Source organism: Scyliorhinus canicula, chromosome 2, assembly GCF_902713615.1.
Source record: "Scyliorhinus canicula chromosome 2, sScyCan1.1, whole genome shotgun sequence".
Taxonomy (NCBI): domain Eukaryota; kingdom Metazoa; phylum Chordata; class Chondrichthyes; order Carcharhiniformes; family Scyliorhinidae; genus Scyliorhinus; species Scyliorhinus canicula.
The window spans coordinates 272123380-272138392 of record NC_052147.1 but is presented as its reverse complement, the minus strand read 5'-3'; the positions used below and the strand labels follow the sequence as shown (position 1 = coordinate 272138392).

The 15013-nt window shown below is 46.2% G+C and overlaps 1 protein-coding gene across 1 annotated transcript in view; it reads right to left on the bottom strand.

The window, feature by feature from the left end:
* The window catches only part of LOC119962140 (contactin-associated protein-like 5), a 1413266-nt gene that overhangs the window by 44458 nt on the left and 1353795 nt on the right, over nt 1–15013 (bottom strand). Inside the window, exon 21 of the mRNA XM_038790064.1 lies at nt 3462–3555. Coding sequence (XP_038645992.1) covers nt 3462–3555 — 94 coding nt within the window. The remainder of the gene's footprint in view (nt 1–3461; nt 3556–15013) is intronic.

The window sequence follows — 15013 nt, the reverse complement described above, 5'->3', positions numbered from 1 at the left end:
GATCGGCATGGCGCCAAAGGCCGTTGGTGCCAGTCGGCAGAGCGGGAGCCACTCCGCCGGGTAGGGGACAATTTCGCCCCAGGCGTCTGGTGCTGTGAGGCAGCAGTGCAAATCTCTGAGCCAAACTGCCGCTCATCAGGATCTGGTGGGATTGGCCCCCATCTCCAAGCTGTGAGCACACAAACTAGGCTGCCATTTAATCATGGCCAGTCTGCCTATTTCGTTGGATGTTACAGGGATAAGCAGGGAGGTCTCTGGTGCTGTGGTCACCAAAAGTAGCTGTCATTTGTCTCTGTCGAACAAGGGCTGCAATTGTCTGTGTGTGAAGAGCCTTGAGAAGTTGGTAACAGGTGATAAGTTGGCATAGAAATGCAAGTTTTTCTTTTTAAAAAGAAATGTGTTTTCATTTAACATTTGTGGTGCTGGGAACACAGTGATCACATCACTGGACATTAAGGTTCACTTGATTTCTGGGACGAAGGCTTTATCTAATGAAGAAAGGCTGAACAGTTTGGACCTATACCCATTGAAGTTCAGAAGAATGAGGGATGGTCTTATTGAAACATATAAGATCCTGAGGGTGCTGCCAGGGTGGATGCCATCAGTCTGTGGAATTCTCTTTCCCAGAGAGCCAACGAGGCTGAATCATTGAGTATGTTCAAGGTTAGATAGATATTTGATCAACAAGGGAGCCAAGGGCTATGAGGGGCGGTGAGTTTGGGAGGCAGACAGGTTGGTGGAATTGAGACCACAGTCAGATGAGCCATGATCTTATTGAATGACAGAGCAGGCCTGAGGAGTTGAATGGCTGACTCCTGCTCCTAAATCTTGTGTGTTCTTGTGACTAGGGATCCACAAGCCTAGGTTTATGCTCTGGGGACAGTGGTTCAAATCCCACCACGGCAATTGCTGGGATTTGAACCTAACAAATTAATAAAAAATCTGCACTGGTGACCACGAAGCAGTCATCAATTGTGGCCAAGACCTATATGGTTCACTCATGCCCTTGAGGGAGGGATACTTGCTGTCTTCATCTGGCCTGGCCCACATGTGATGAAAATGATAACAGTCTTTATTATTGTCACAAGTCGACTTATATTAACACTGCAATGAAGTTACTGTGAAAATCCTCTAGACGCCACACTCTGGCACCTGTTCGGGTACACTGTGGGAGATTCAGGATGTCCACTTCACCTAACAAGCATGTCTTTCGTGACTTGTGGGAGGAAACCGGAGCACCCGGAGGAAACCCACACAGACACGGGGTGAACATGCAAATTCCGCACAGACAGTGACCCAGGCCGGGAATTGAACCTGGGATCCCAGCGCTGTGAAGCAACAGTGCTAACCACTGTGCGGCAGTGCCGCCAATGTGGTTGAATCTTGGCTCTGAAATGGCCTCGCAAACTACTTGTTCATCACAGCTGTAGATGGGCAACAAATGTGAGACTTGCAAACGACACCCAAATCCCATAAGCAAATTCAACAAATCATGGCTCTTTTTCTGAAAGAGATAACTAAGGGATGCTCAATGACCAAAGATGCCAGCGGCAGAAAGCAAAAGATTTATTCTACTATTTACAATGATCTGCCCATGGAAATCCGTAATCACATTCCCTGTTGGGACTACCAACACGCCGATCCCTGCTTTGGCTAGCTTTTATGTTCAGTTCCAACGAGCCCCAGCTGGGTGGCCTCCGCCCCCTACTTGGGAAGCCCGTACTCCACGAGTCCCACAGGGAGATCGATAATGTTTTCCCCCGGGCCTTGTGGGGGTTATGACAGGATGATTTGACAAGAGGTGTTTAAAATTGTGATGGGATGCGACATGGTCGACAGAAGCACATCATTTCTAATGGTGCAAAGTAAAAATAATAGTGCGCAAGCTGAAAGTTTTAAATAATACAGTATGCACCTGAAACGTTTGCTAATATATTTTTAGATTCTTATCCAATTAATGTATGACTAAGTTGGGGAATGGGAACTCTTTTTACTTTTCATATCTGACTCTTCCAAGCTAAGTTAAGGTGGAAGTGCTGGATTTTCGATATACGTTCTGGGCAAGCACATTCCAACCCAATTTGAACTGACCACCTGCTCTCTGCACTAACTCATAATCTCATTTTCCACATTGCTGGAGATAAACCCAATAAAACCAAGTCGCTCGGAGCTCATAATAAAGCAGACTCACTGGGGAATACGCGGTGCCAGCTAAAACTTACTTCGTTCTGACCCTTGAACACCCCATCAGTTAGAGAAAACAGCTATTTCCCCTTTCCTGACAGTTTTGAAATGTGATCCTGAAGGCAAAATGCAATTACTGAATCCGTGATCTCAGCCATGTCCTCCTCATCTGCTCATTTCAAGAACTTCCAAACATACGAATTAGGAGCAAGGGTAGGCCGCTCGGCCCCTCGAGCCTGCTCTGCCATTTTATGGGATCATGGCTGATCTGATTGTAACCTCAACCCCACGTTCCTGCCTACACTCAGTAACCTTCCACCCCTTGCTTATCAGGACCCTGGGCAGAATTCTCCGACCCCCCGCAGGGTCGGGGAATCGGCCGGGGCCGGCGTAAATCACGACCCGGCCATGGCCGGAATTCTCCGCCACCTGGGAATCGGCAGGAGCGGGAATCACGTCCCGCAGATCGTGCCCCCCGCGGCGATTCTCCGGCCCGCGATGGGCCGAAGTCCCGCCGCTGACAGGCCAATCCTGCCGACGTGGTTTAAACCACCTCTGGTGCCGGCGGGATTGGTGGCGCGAGCGGGCCCCCGGGATCCTGGGGGGGGGGGTGATCTGACCCCAACGGTGCCCCCACGGTGGCCAGGCCCACGATCGGGGCCCACCGATCGCCGGATGGGCCTGTGCCATGGGGGCACTCTTTTTGTTCTGCCGCCGCCATGGCCTCCACCATGGCGGAGGCGGAAGAGATCCCCCTACCACGCATGCGCCGGTGGTGACGTCAGCGGCCGCTGACGCACCGGCGCATGCGCGGACCGGTGAAGGCCTATCGGCCAACCCCGACGCCGGGCGGCGTAGCGCCAAAGGCCGTTGCTGCCGATTTTGCCGCCAGTCGGCGTAGCGGAAACCACTCCGGCGCGGGCCTAGCCCCTAAAGGTGCGGGGAATTCTGCAACTTTGGGGAGGCCTGATGCCGGAGTGGTTGGCGCCACTCCGCTATGCCGGGACCCCCCGCCCCGCCAGGTAGGGGAGAATCCTGGCCCCTATCTGTCTCTGCCTTAAAATTGTTCAAAGACTCCGCTTCCACCACCTTTTGAGGAAGAGAGTTCCAAAGATTCACAAACCCCAAAATGTTGCCTCACCTCTATTCTAACTGGGCAACTCCTTAATTTTAGGAGAGATTTAATTGCGATTATTTGGAAACGTGAATATTAAAAACTCACATTGGCACATATATTTAGCTGGATATGTTGTTAAAACCAGTATAATGTTGCTTACCTGCTATCTTGCCCAAGACAAGAGACTTGAGGCCATTAAATGCTGTGTCTGAAACAGATGACAGTTTGTAGTTCATGGTATGGAAATGATCAATCTGTAAAAAATAATAATCTTTATTAGCAATCTTTATTATTGACACAAGTAGGCTAACATTAACACTGCAATGCAGTTGCTGTGAAAATCCCTTCGTCACCACATTCCGGCGCCTGTTCAGGTACAGAGGGAGAATTCAGAATGTCCAATTCACCTAACAGGCACGTCTTTCAGGTCTTGTGGGAGGAAACTGGAGCACCTGGAGGAAACCCACGCAGACACAGGGAGAAACATGCAGACTCCGCACAGACAGTGACCCAAGGTGGGAATCGAACCCGGGTCCCTGCCGCTGTGAAGTAACAGTGCTAACCACTGTGCCACCGTGCTGCCCATTATTTCCGTCAGTGAGAACTGTCACTGACATTGTCTCGTGAAGGAGTCAGAGGATGTTGATGAATTTCTCTGGACAGCCAGCCTTTGACAGGGTCTTCCAATGCAATTCCTGATGGACTGAGTCAAAAACCTTGGTTAGATAAATGTTGAGTGGTTGATGTTGCTCCTGGCGTTTCTCTTGATGTTGCCGAGCAGTGAAAATCATGTCCAGTCTACCATGGCCAGAACTCATTACATTCAATCATTTAACGATGCACTGTTAAATGTTGGTGCAGTGTTCACTAATACATTGATGAAGTATTTTTTTTGAAGAGAAAGGATAAATGCTCATTTTCTTCACTGCATTATTCACACTGGCAAATAGCCAAAGTAAAATAAAAATGTGCAAAAGTTATTTTAGGGATTAATTGAACACAGCTAGTACATTACCTTGCAGGTAATTAATCATCTTTTTTATCACCTCCCCCATTTAAGTGAACATTCAGAGAACTAGTTAGATTAATACATAATCACGAGAAATTGAATTTCTTGTATCAGAGACATGTTGGGGTGTTCACATTAATAATTCATAATGGACTTTTAGCTGTTTGCTGTTGTGACAGCTTGGATCATGTAGATGCCTCAGAAGACTGAACTGCAAAAGTGATTCCAGAGTACCAGCAATTAAACTATTCTTTCCTTCCTCAGCAAAACAAGACAGACAAGTAAGGACCAAAGGTTTGATGAATTATTGAGTCGCTTTTATCCCCGGTGTATGGCAGGCTTCCTGCCCAACATAGGTACCAGGCCAGTTTGTAATCAGAACATTGCACTCCGCGTCCCAGAGGACTGTTTTCATCAGTGGGACACATTGAACCAGCATAATTAGTACAGAACCTGGTCAAATTCATCATCCCTTTCAGTTGAGATGCCTGGACTTGATTCTGGAAGCTATTTCTTCATAGCTGTTCCATAAGTATTTGGTGTGGAATGTTTTTAAATATTCAGGCAATATATAGTTCACTTCCATCATCATTTTATTTTATTTTGAATGCCTCTGATTCCATCTTATTTGTGCCCTGTATTCAAGTGAGGTGTCTGGATATCTACTAAAAGTAAAACCAAAGTCTGATTTTCGACCTGCTATGGGAACATAGAAAATACCAGCAGATGTATTCAGCTCGGTGATGTTCTTTGTGCTTCTGATCGAGGATGGTTGGCGTAGTGTTCACAAAAACCACAACTAGCTTTTGTATTAAATAAAACTAAAGATTTATTTACACTACTTAACTGAATTTGACCTCTTACTTCTATATCATAAACAATTGACTAATAAATATACAATCTACACCCATCTACTACTAACCTCTACGCTAGTGCAATAACTATGTTCTGCTCTCACTCACACTAGCTTTCCTCCAGTCTTTCTCCAAGCCTTCTCCTCAACACTCTCCCAGAAGGTGGAGTATCATAGAACATAGAAAAATACAGCACAGAACAGGCCTTTCGGCTCACGATGTTGTGCCGAACCTTTGTCCTAGATTAATCATAGATTATCATAGAATTTACAGTGCAGAAGGAGGCCTTTCGGCCCATTGAGTCTGCACTGGCTCTTGGAAAGAGCACCCTACCCAAGGTCAACACCTCCACCCTATCCCCATAACCCAGTAACCTCACCCAACACTAAGGGTAATTTTGGACACTAAGGGCAATTTATCATGGCCAATCCACCGTACCTGCACATCTTTGGACTGTGGGAGGAACCTGGAGCACCCAAAGGAAACCCACGCACACACAGGGAGGACGTGCAGACTCCGCACAGACAGTGACCCAAGCCAGGAATCGAACCTGGGACCCTGGAGCTGTGAAGCAATTGTGCTATCCACAATGCTACAGTGCGGCCCTTAAGAAAAAATTGATCTACACTCCATCATTCTACCATAATCCATGTACCTATCCAATAGCCGCTTGAAGGTCCATAATGTTTCCGACTCAACTACTTCCACAGGCAGTGCATTCCATGCCCCCAATACTCTCTGCTTTAGAAAGTTCTGCATCTTGCTCCCTCTAATGGTTGATTCAGACATAACATTAACCCTTACAGTTCTGTACATTTCTCATAATGCCAGAAGCCCCTTGGGCCTGCTCTGTCATTCAACACGATCATGACTGATCCTCCACGTCAACGTCACATTCCCACACTCTCCCTAAACCCCTTGACACCTTTCGAGTCTGGAAATCTATTTCCTTCTTAAATATATTCAGTGACTTGGCCTCCTGTGTTGGTTCAGCACACTGAGAGGAGTTTCTCCTCTTCTCAGTCCTAAATGGCCTACCCCATATCCTGAGACTGCGAGCCCTTGTTCTAGACCTCAGCCAGAGGAAACAGCACCCCTGCATCCAGTCTGTCGGACCTGTCAGAATGTTATACATTTCAATGAGATCCCCTCTCATACTTCTAAACTCCAGCAAATACAGGCTTAGTTGTCCCCATCTCTCCTCAAACGACAATCCTGCTATCCCAGGAATCAATCTGGTGAACCTTTGCCACACTCTCTCAATGGAAAGCATATCCTTTTTTAAGGTAAGGAAACAAAACTGTACACACTACTCCCGGTGCAGTTTCACCAAGGCCCTGTGCAGCTGCAGAAAGACATGCTTGCTCTTGTACTCAAGTCTCCTTGAAATGGAGGCCAACATATAATTTGCCTTCCTAACTGCTTGCTCCAAGTCCACAGCTTCCACGTCCTTCACTGCCTCTGACACAAAAATATGTGGGAAGGCAAGTATTGAGGATGGAATAAAGAGTCTACAGAGGGTTGTGGACTGGTTAGATGAATGGGCAAAAAACGTGGCAGATGGAACATAATGAGGAAAATGTGAAGTTATGCACTTTGGGAAGAAGAATAAAGGAACTGAGTATTATTTAAACGGAGAAAGACTATAGAATACTGCAGCGTAGAGGGATTTGGGGGCCCTTGTGCATAATACACAAAAAAACTAGCATGCAAGTTCAGCAGGTAACAGGGAAGGCAAATGCAATGATGGCCTTTATTTCAAAGGGAATGGAGTATAAAAATAGCGAAGTCTTGCTGCAACTATACAAGGCACTAGTTGAACCACACCTCGAATACTGTGGACAGGTCTGATCCCCTTATCTAAATACTGCCGTTGGAGGAAGTCCAGAGAAGGTTCATAAGGTTGATCCTGGGTGTGGAGGGACTTTCTTCTGAGAAAATGAAAATGAATTTACTGTGAAAAGCCCCGAGTCACCACATTCCGGCGCCTGTTCGGGGAGGCCGGTATGGGAATTGAACCCGCGCTGCTGGCCTTGTTCTGCTTTCCAAGCCAGCTGTGCTAAACCAGCCCCATGTTATGAGGAGAGGTTAAGTATGTTGGGCCTGCAATCATTAGAGTTTAGAAGAATGAGACGTGACCTTTTTGAGACACATGGAACTCTCAGTGGTATCTATTGAACGACTAGTGATGTGTTCCACTAACTTTCAATATCAGGAAAGCAAATCACCGGGGCCTGTTGGATTTCCTGCCACGCCAGGATCACTATCCCACAGGCCTTTGCACCAACTGTAATGCAGTGTCAGCCTAGATTATTGTGCTCAAGTGGACCTTGAATCCACAAACTTCTTTAGATTTAGATTTATTGATGCGTGTACCGAGGTACAGTGAAAAGTCTTGTTCAGCGTACAGTCCAGGCAGATCGCTCCTTACATGAAATCATAGAACATAAGATAAATACATGATAATAATAATAAATGTTATAAGTCGGCTTACATTAACACTGCAATTAAGTTATTGTGAAAGCCCCTGGTTGCCACATTCCGGCACCTGTTCGGATACACAGAAGGAGAATTCAGAATGTCCAATTCACCGAACAAGCACATCTTTCTGGACTTTGTGGGAGGAAACCAGAGCACCTGGAGGAAACCCACGCAGACATGGGGAGAACGCAGAGACACTGCACAGACAGTAACCCAAGCCAGGAATCGAAGCTGGGACCCTGGCGCTTTGAAGCAAGAGTGCTAACCACTGAGCTACCACGATACATAATGAAAATACTTAAACATATACAGTGGGTAAAGTATACGGTATATTGTGCTCATATAGTGCGAGTGCTTCTGACTCTGAGCTACTAGTTCTACGAACTGAGCCACTGCTGGTAAATGTTGGCTTATTCCTCAACAACTCATTTAATGGAACCAATATCCAAGGGCTGAATTCTTCGGTCACTGATGCCGAAATCGCGTTCTGCGATCAGCCGGAAAATTACAGTTCCCGACCAAAACGGGGGCAGTGTCACTTTTGCGATGCTCTGCTCCCTCCAAAGCGCCACTTGCCATATCGACGGCCTCCGGACATTGCCTGATGCCCCCCCCCCCCCCCCCCCCCCCCGTGCTCCGTCCACGACCGGCCGAGTTCCCGATGGCGTCGGTCGCATGTGGTCGCATCCATCAGGAACTCGGTTTGGTGGCTGAGGACTCAGTCCAGCGCCGCCACAATCGGGGGAGGACCGATCCGCGGGCGGGGGGGGACTTTGTCAGCGGCTGGGGGGTTGTCCAGGGCGCGTAAGTCGGTCAAAGGAGGGGGTTAATTTGCGGGTCCGGTCCGCGAGCAGCCACCGCCATGTAGAACGGCGTGGCCGCTGCTGTACACATGCCCGGCCACGGACCCGACAATTCTCTGGGCCGCATCGGCAGCTAGAGCCGGGTGATCTGTCCTGCCTTGATACTAGCCCCCGGCCAAACGGAGGATTGGTGGCTGTTTATGACATTTGTTCTGTCATAAAATGCCACCCTTCCCAAGCTGGCATGGGGACATCGCCCCACATCTTTTTCAAAAAGCATGCAGCCATTCATCAATTTAGAATAAGTTGATTGGGAACGGCAGATGCCACAACATTCAATTTAAAAATAAAATATGTTCAGTTAGTAGTCTGGTAGAGCCCAGGAAGGAATGTAATTCATTTAACAAATGCAAAGCAGAGCCAAATCCTGATGAGTCCATGTGTAATACCACTGCTGCTTATAAAAACTCATTAAATATCTTATTAAGTTCTGTATGGATTTTTAAATTTGTACATTCTCTTGGGCATTAGTCATGTATGTCTGTTATCTGTCCGATATCACTGGCATGAGCCTTTGCTCAGTGATTGCATTCTCACTGAATCTCACGCCAAAGGTTTGAAGATACAATCAACGCTGAAAATCCTGTTCAGGTTTATCCAAAACTAACCGATTTGAACCAAAATTCCAGAGATATACGAAGCAAATCGAAATTAGGAATGCAAGATCTATGTAATAAAAGGACATAATTAAAGAAAAATAAGCTTTGTCATGGTAATAATCACTTATTGTCACAAGTAGGCTTCAATGAAGTTACTGTGAAAAGCCCCTAGTCGCCACATTCCGCCACCTGTTCGGGAAGGCTGGTACGGGAATTGAATCCGCGCTGCTGCCTTGTTCTGCATTACAAGCCAGCTGTTTAGCTCACTGTGCTAAACCAGCCCCTTGTAGTACGTTAACAACAGTGAACTCTGAGCCATTATAAAACTGATTGTCACTTCGTTAATTTGGTGTTGTCTTTCAAGCAAACCATCTGCTCCCTCACAATCCCATGACAATTTTCAAAGGAGGGTAGGGTAGTTCTATCTGGTGACCAGGTCAACATTTGTCCCTCCACACAAAAAACAGATTATCCGGTCATTGTCACATTGCTGTTTGTTGGAGCTCACTTGCATAAAGTGACATCAGTGCTTCCTACATTGCAAGAGCAACGACGCTTCAATAAGTACTTCAATACCATCAGGATAAGACATGCCAAGCAGCAGCAACTTCAGGAGCAGAAAAGACGGAAAAAGCAGCAAAAGCCTGGAGAGAAGGAATGAGGTGAGGCCCCAGCCACACCAGAATGAGGCAGAGCTCCCACTACCCCACGACCGACAAATGAATGAAGAGAGTTCCTCACACAGGAACTCCAGGAGCTCATTTAAGGTGCAAATGAGGCCAATGGTCAAGGTGGTAGTGGCAGAGGCTGATCACTCTGCAGGTGACTCTGGAAAAGGCGGAAAGGTGGCTCTAGATCCAGAACACAATGATAAGCGAGCTAGAGAAGGCCTCAACCTTGCGACAGTTCGCCGCACGAGAGACGGAAATGGCAAGATTGGTAGCGACGTAAGGGACGCTGAGGGCAAAGGTCGAGGACTAGGAAAATCAATTGAGGCACCAGAACCTCTGAATAGTGGACCTACCAAAGGAAACCGAGGACAGGAACCCCATGGAATATGTGGCCGAAATGCTGGGTAACCTGTTGGGAAGAGACAGCTTCCCCAAGTCGCTAGAAGTAAATAGAGCCCACAGGTCTCTCCAGCCAAACCCCAAAGCTGGGGAATAGCCGAGGGCCATCATCGCGAAGATGCCCCAGTATCAGGACTGGGAAAGAATCCTAAACTAGACAGACAAAGTTCTGCAAGTGGGAGGGATACTCGATCAGGATAGACTGAGACATTAGGGCAGATCTGGCCAAGCGCCGGACTTAATTCAGTAAAGCCAAGGCAGCCCTTTATAAGTTGGAGTAGTGGCGTAGTTGGTTCTGAGACAAGCGTCCTGGATCTAAATAAAGGAAACTACAACGGTATGAGGTGTGAACTGGCTATGATTATGTTTCTTTAAAGGATGTCTATTGGATAGGTACATGGATTATGGTAGACTAATGGAATGTAGATTAATTTGTTCTTAAAGGCAGCATGGTAGCATTGTGGATGGCACAATTGCTTCACAGCTCCAGGGTGCAAGGTTCGATTCCGGCTTGGGCCACTGTCTGTGTGGAATCTGCACATCCTCCCCGTGTGTGCGTGGGTTTCCTCCGGGTGCTCCGGTTTCCTCCCACAGTCCAAAGATGTGCAGGTTGGATGGATTAGCCATGATAAATTGCCCTTAGATTATCATAGAATTTTGGACACTATGATTAAACTAGGACAAAAGTTCGGCACAACATCGTGGGCCGAAGGGCCTGTTCTGTGCTGTATTTCTCTATGTCCTATGTTCTATAACGGTGGATAGGAAATAGCAAATCTTCAAAGAGAGATAGTTATGGGCCAGAATAAACAGCAGAAATGAGGATTAGGAGCAGTTTAGAATTCAGCAAAAGGGACAAAGGGATTGATTCAGAAAGGGAAAATAGAGTAAGCTTGCAGGGAACATTAAAACTGACTGTAAACGTTTCTCTCGTTACGTGAAATGAAAAAGATTGATTTTGTTTATCTGTTCATGGGATGTGGGCATCGCTGGCTGGGCAGCATTTATTGCCCAACCATGAGGGCGTTTAAGAGTCAGCTACATTGCTGTGGATCTGGAGTCACATGTAGGCCAGACAAGGATGACAGATTTCCTTCTCGAAAGGACATTAGTGAACCAGATGGTTTTTTAGGACAATTGACAATGGGTTCATGGTCATTTTTGAATTTAAATTCCAGATTATTTTTTATTGAATTCAAATTTCACCATCTGCTATGGCGGGATTCGAACCTGGGTTGCCAGAGAATGACTCTGGGTCTCTGGATTACCAGTCCAGCGATAATACCACTACGCCACTGCCTCCCCTGAACGATGATGAAGACAGATGTCAGAAATAGGGGAAGTTATAATGGGGAACAAAGAAATGGCTGACCAACTGAATACATCCTTTGGTTCTGTCTTCACAAAGGAGGACACAAATGACAGACCAGAAATGTTGAGGAACACAGGGTTTTATGAGAGGAAGGGGCTGAAGGAAATCAATATTCATAGGGAAATAGTATTGGGGAATGTTATGTATCTGGGAATACATTCTTGCTGGTTCTGGGTCACATGATGTGCAGTGATGTCTTTAGAGAGTTTGCGCGGGCTTTGGGCAGATCACCATCTTTGATTGCATTGAGCAACACCCTGAATAAAGGACTCATCATGTTTCACAAGAATCCAGCGAGTTTTCTCTCTGCAGCAATGATGGTATATAACAGGACAGCAAAATGGTAACAAGGATTGTGGCTGAAAAATCGCTGGAAAGAAGACTTTCGGCGATTAATTGTGGGATGGGATCGGGAGCAACAGAAGATTTTTTTGGGAGCGGACATGCACAGGCATCGGGGTTGCACTGTCACCGAAGTGAAGGTTTAACAAAAGTTTTCAATAGCTACTGTTAGTAAGAAGACCGGCGGTCGGGAATGACATGCTGGCATTGAATTGAGTGGGATCTGGGCTGCAGGGGCCTTGCACATGGCTAAGCTACAGGGGTTGTGGGGAACGGGCATTTGTAAGTCTGTCAACTCTGCTCAGGCCACTGCTTGGAGACAACTTGAAATACTCAGACATAAAAGGTTAACCATTGCTTTAATGCTTGTTCAAGAAATCATTTGCGCATTATTTACCAACACAGTTAGAAGGGAGGAAATGTCGACCCTCGGAGCTAGGATCCATAAGTGGCCGTAGAAACAGGAGCCATGGGCACATTTGATGAGGATTATGAAACATTGAATTCATATAAAGAAAGGTTCCAATTGTTTTTAATGACTAATCAGATACCAGAGGGAAGGTCGCAATACTTCACAGCTTAGTTGGCTGTAAAACATTTATGGTGCTACAGAATCTTGTTCACCTAGCAAACCAGAAGAGTAAAATAATAAAAATCTTTGAAGGACGTGTCTCTCCCAAACCATTATTGACTGCAGAAAGGTTTAGGTTCCACCAACGTAGCCAGGAAGAAGGTGAAACTACCTTGCAGTTCATAGCAGCTTTACGAAGATTAGCTAGATGTGAATTTGGCACAACACTGGATGATACTCTTCGAGACAGGCTGGTTTGTGGGTTCCACAGTGAAGGAATTCAGAGGAAACTGCTCACTATAAGTGATTAAACTCAAAGCTGCTGTGGAAGTTGCCACATGTATGGAGCTTGCAACGAGAGAAGCTTTGCAGATAGGGACTAGAAGTGAAGATCCACAAAATGGATACCTCACGGAACAAGGCTGCAAAAGTCACCATTATACTGAGGTTGGACACTTAGGGGGAAATGCTGGAGTAAGTCAAATACATGCACGATCGGTTGTAAGAAGGGCCAGATTGCCAAGGCGTGTTGGACTCAGAAAACATTTCTTAAACCAAGAAAGTTCAATAAGAACAATACAAAGTAAACAATCTAGTTGCATATGCAAATTAGTGGATGATGCTCAAGATCACTTAAAAGACAGAGAAAATGAGCTACTGCAAAAGCTTAAACTAGGTGCCATGGCAATGCAGGGTGACCAACAATGTCTCTGGGCATATCCAAATCTTGACGGTCATGAAGATAAAATGGAAGTGGATATGTGTGCCGCAGTATCACTAATACCTGTGACAATTTATCATCAAAAGCTGAAGCATCTGCGTTGAAATCCATCAAATGTGATCTAAAGGATGTAGACTGAAGAGGTTGTACCATTAATAGGATGCATTACCGTGAAAGTAGAAGTCCAACGGCGTGCAGGTTAGGTGGATTGGTGATGCTAAATTGCCCTTAGTGTCCAAAAGGTTAGGAGGGGTTATTGGGTTACGGAGAAGTTGCCTCTTCATGTTGTCCATGGAAATTTTCCTCCTTTATTTGGCAGAGCATGGTTGGCTAAGATTAGGCTTAACTATATAGAAATAGCATCTCAGGAGATCTGTTTTATAACTCTTAATTATTGTTGTTGCTCTAATGCAGTGAGGGTGAGGTCTCCCTGGCCCTACAATCATCCCGAGAGCATCTCGACAAGAAGGACACCTACACCAGACTCCTCTTTATTGACTACAGCTCCGCCTTCAACACCATAATTCCAGCCAAGCTCATATCAAAGCTCCAAAACATGGACTTGGCTCCTCATTCTGCAACTGGATCCTCGACTTTCTAACCCACAGACCACAATCAGTAAGAATAAGCAACAACACCTCCTCCACAACAGTCTTCAATACCGGGGCCCCGCAAGGCTGCGTACTTAACCCCCTACTATACTCCCTGTACACACACGACCGCGTGGCAAAATTTGGTTCACACTCTACAGGTTTGCTGACGGTATGACGATAGTGGGCAGGATCTCGAATAACGATGAGTCAGAATACAGGAGGGAGATAGAGAACCTAGTGGAGTGGTGTAACGACAACAATCTCTCCCTCAATGCCAGTAAAACTAAAGAGCTGGTCATTGACTTCAGAAAGCAAAGTACTGTACACACCCCTGTCAGCATCAACGGGGCTGGTGAGCAGTTTCAAATTCCTAGGGGGACACATCTCCAAAAACCTGTCCTGGTCCACCCATGTCCATGCTACCACCAAGAAAGCACAACAGCGCCTATACTTCCTCGGGAAACTAAGGAAATTTGGCATGTCCCCATTAACTCTTACCAACTTTTACAGATGCACTACAGAAAGCATCCTATCTGGCTGCATCACAGCCTGGTGTGGCAACTGATTGGCCCACGACCATTAGAAATTTCAAAGAGTCATGAACACAGCCCAGTCCATCACACAAATCTGCCTCCCATCCATTGACTCCATCTACACCTCCCGCTACCTGGGGAAAGCGGGGAGCAGAATCAAAGACCTCTCCCACCCGGTCTACTCACTCTTCCAACTTCTCCCAACGGGCAGGAGAAACAAAAGTCTGAGAGCACGCACAAACAGGTTCAAAAACAGCTTCCTCCGTGCTATTGCCAGACTCCTAAACAACCCTCTTATGGACTGAACTGATTAACACCTACACCCCTGTATGCTTCACCTGTTGCCGGTGTTATCTAGTTACATTGTGTACCTTGTGTTGCCTTGTTATGTATTTTCTTTTATTTCCTTTTATGTACATTGTGTACCTTGTGCTTCCCTATTATGTATTTTCTTTTATTTCCTTTTCTTTTCATGTACTTAATGATCTGTTGAGCTGCTCGCGTGATGTGTAGTGATGTCAGCAAAGTGGGCTTTGGGCAGATCACCATCTTGATTGTATGAGTAACAACTTTAATAAACCTCTCATCGTGTTTTACAAGTATCCAGAGTGTGGGCACCTCCAAAACTTTTCTCTTTGCTGCAACAAAGAAAATAACAGGGGCCGGGATTCTCCAAAATCCCCGCCAAGTGTTGATGCCGGCGT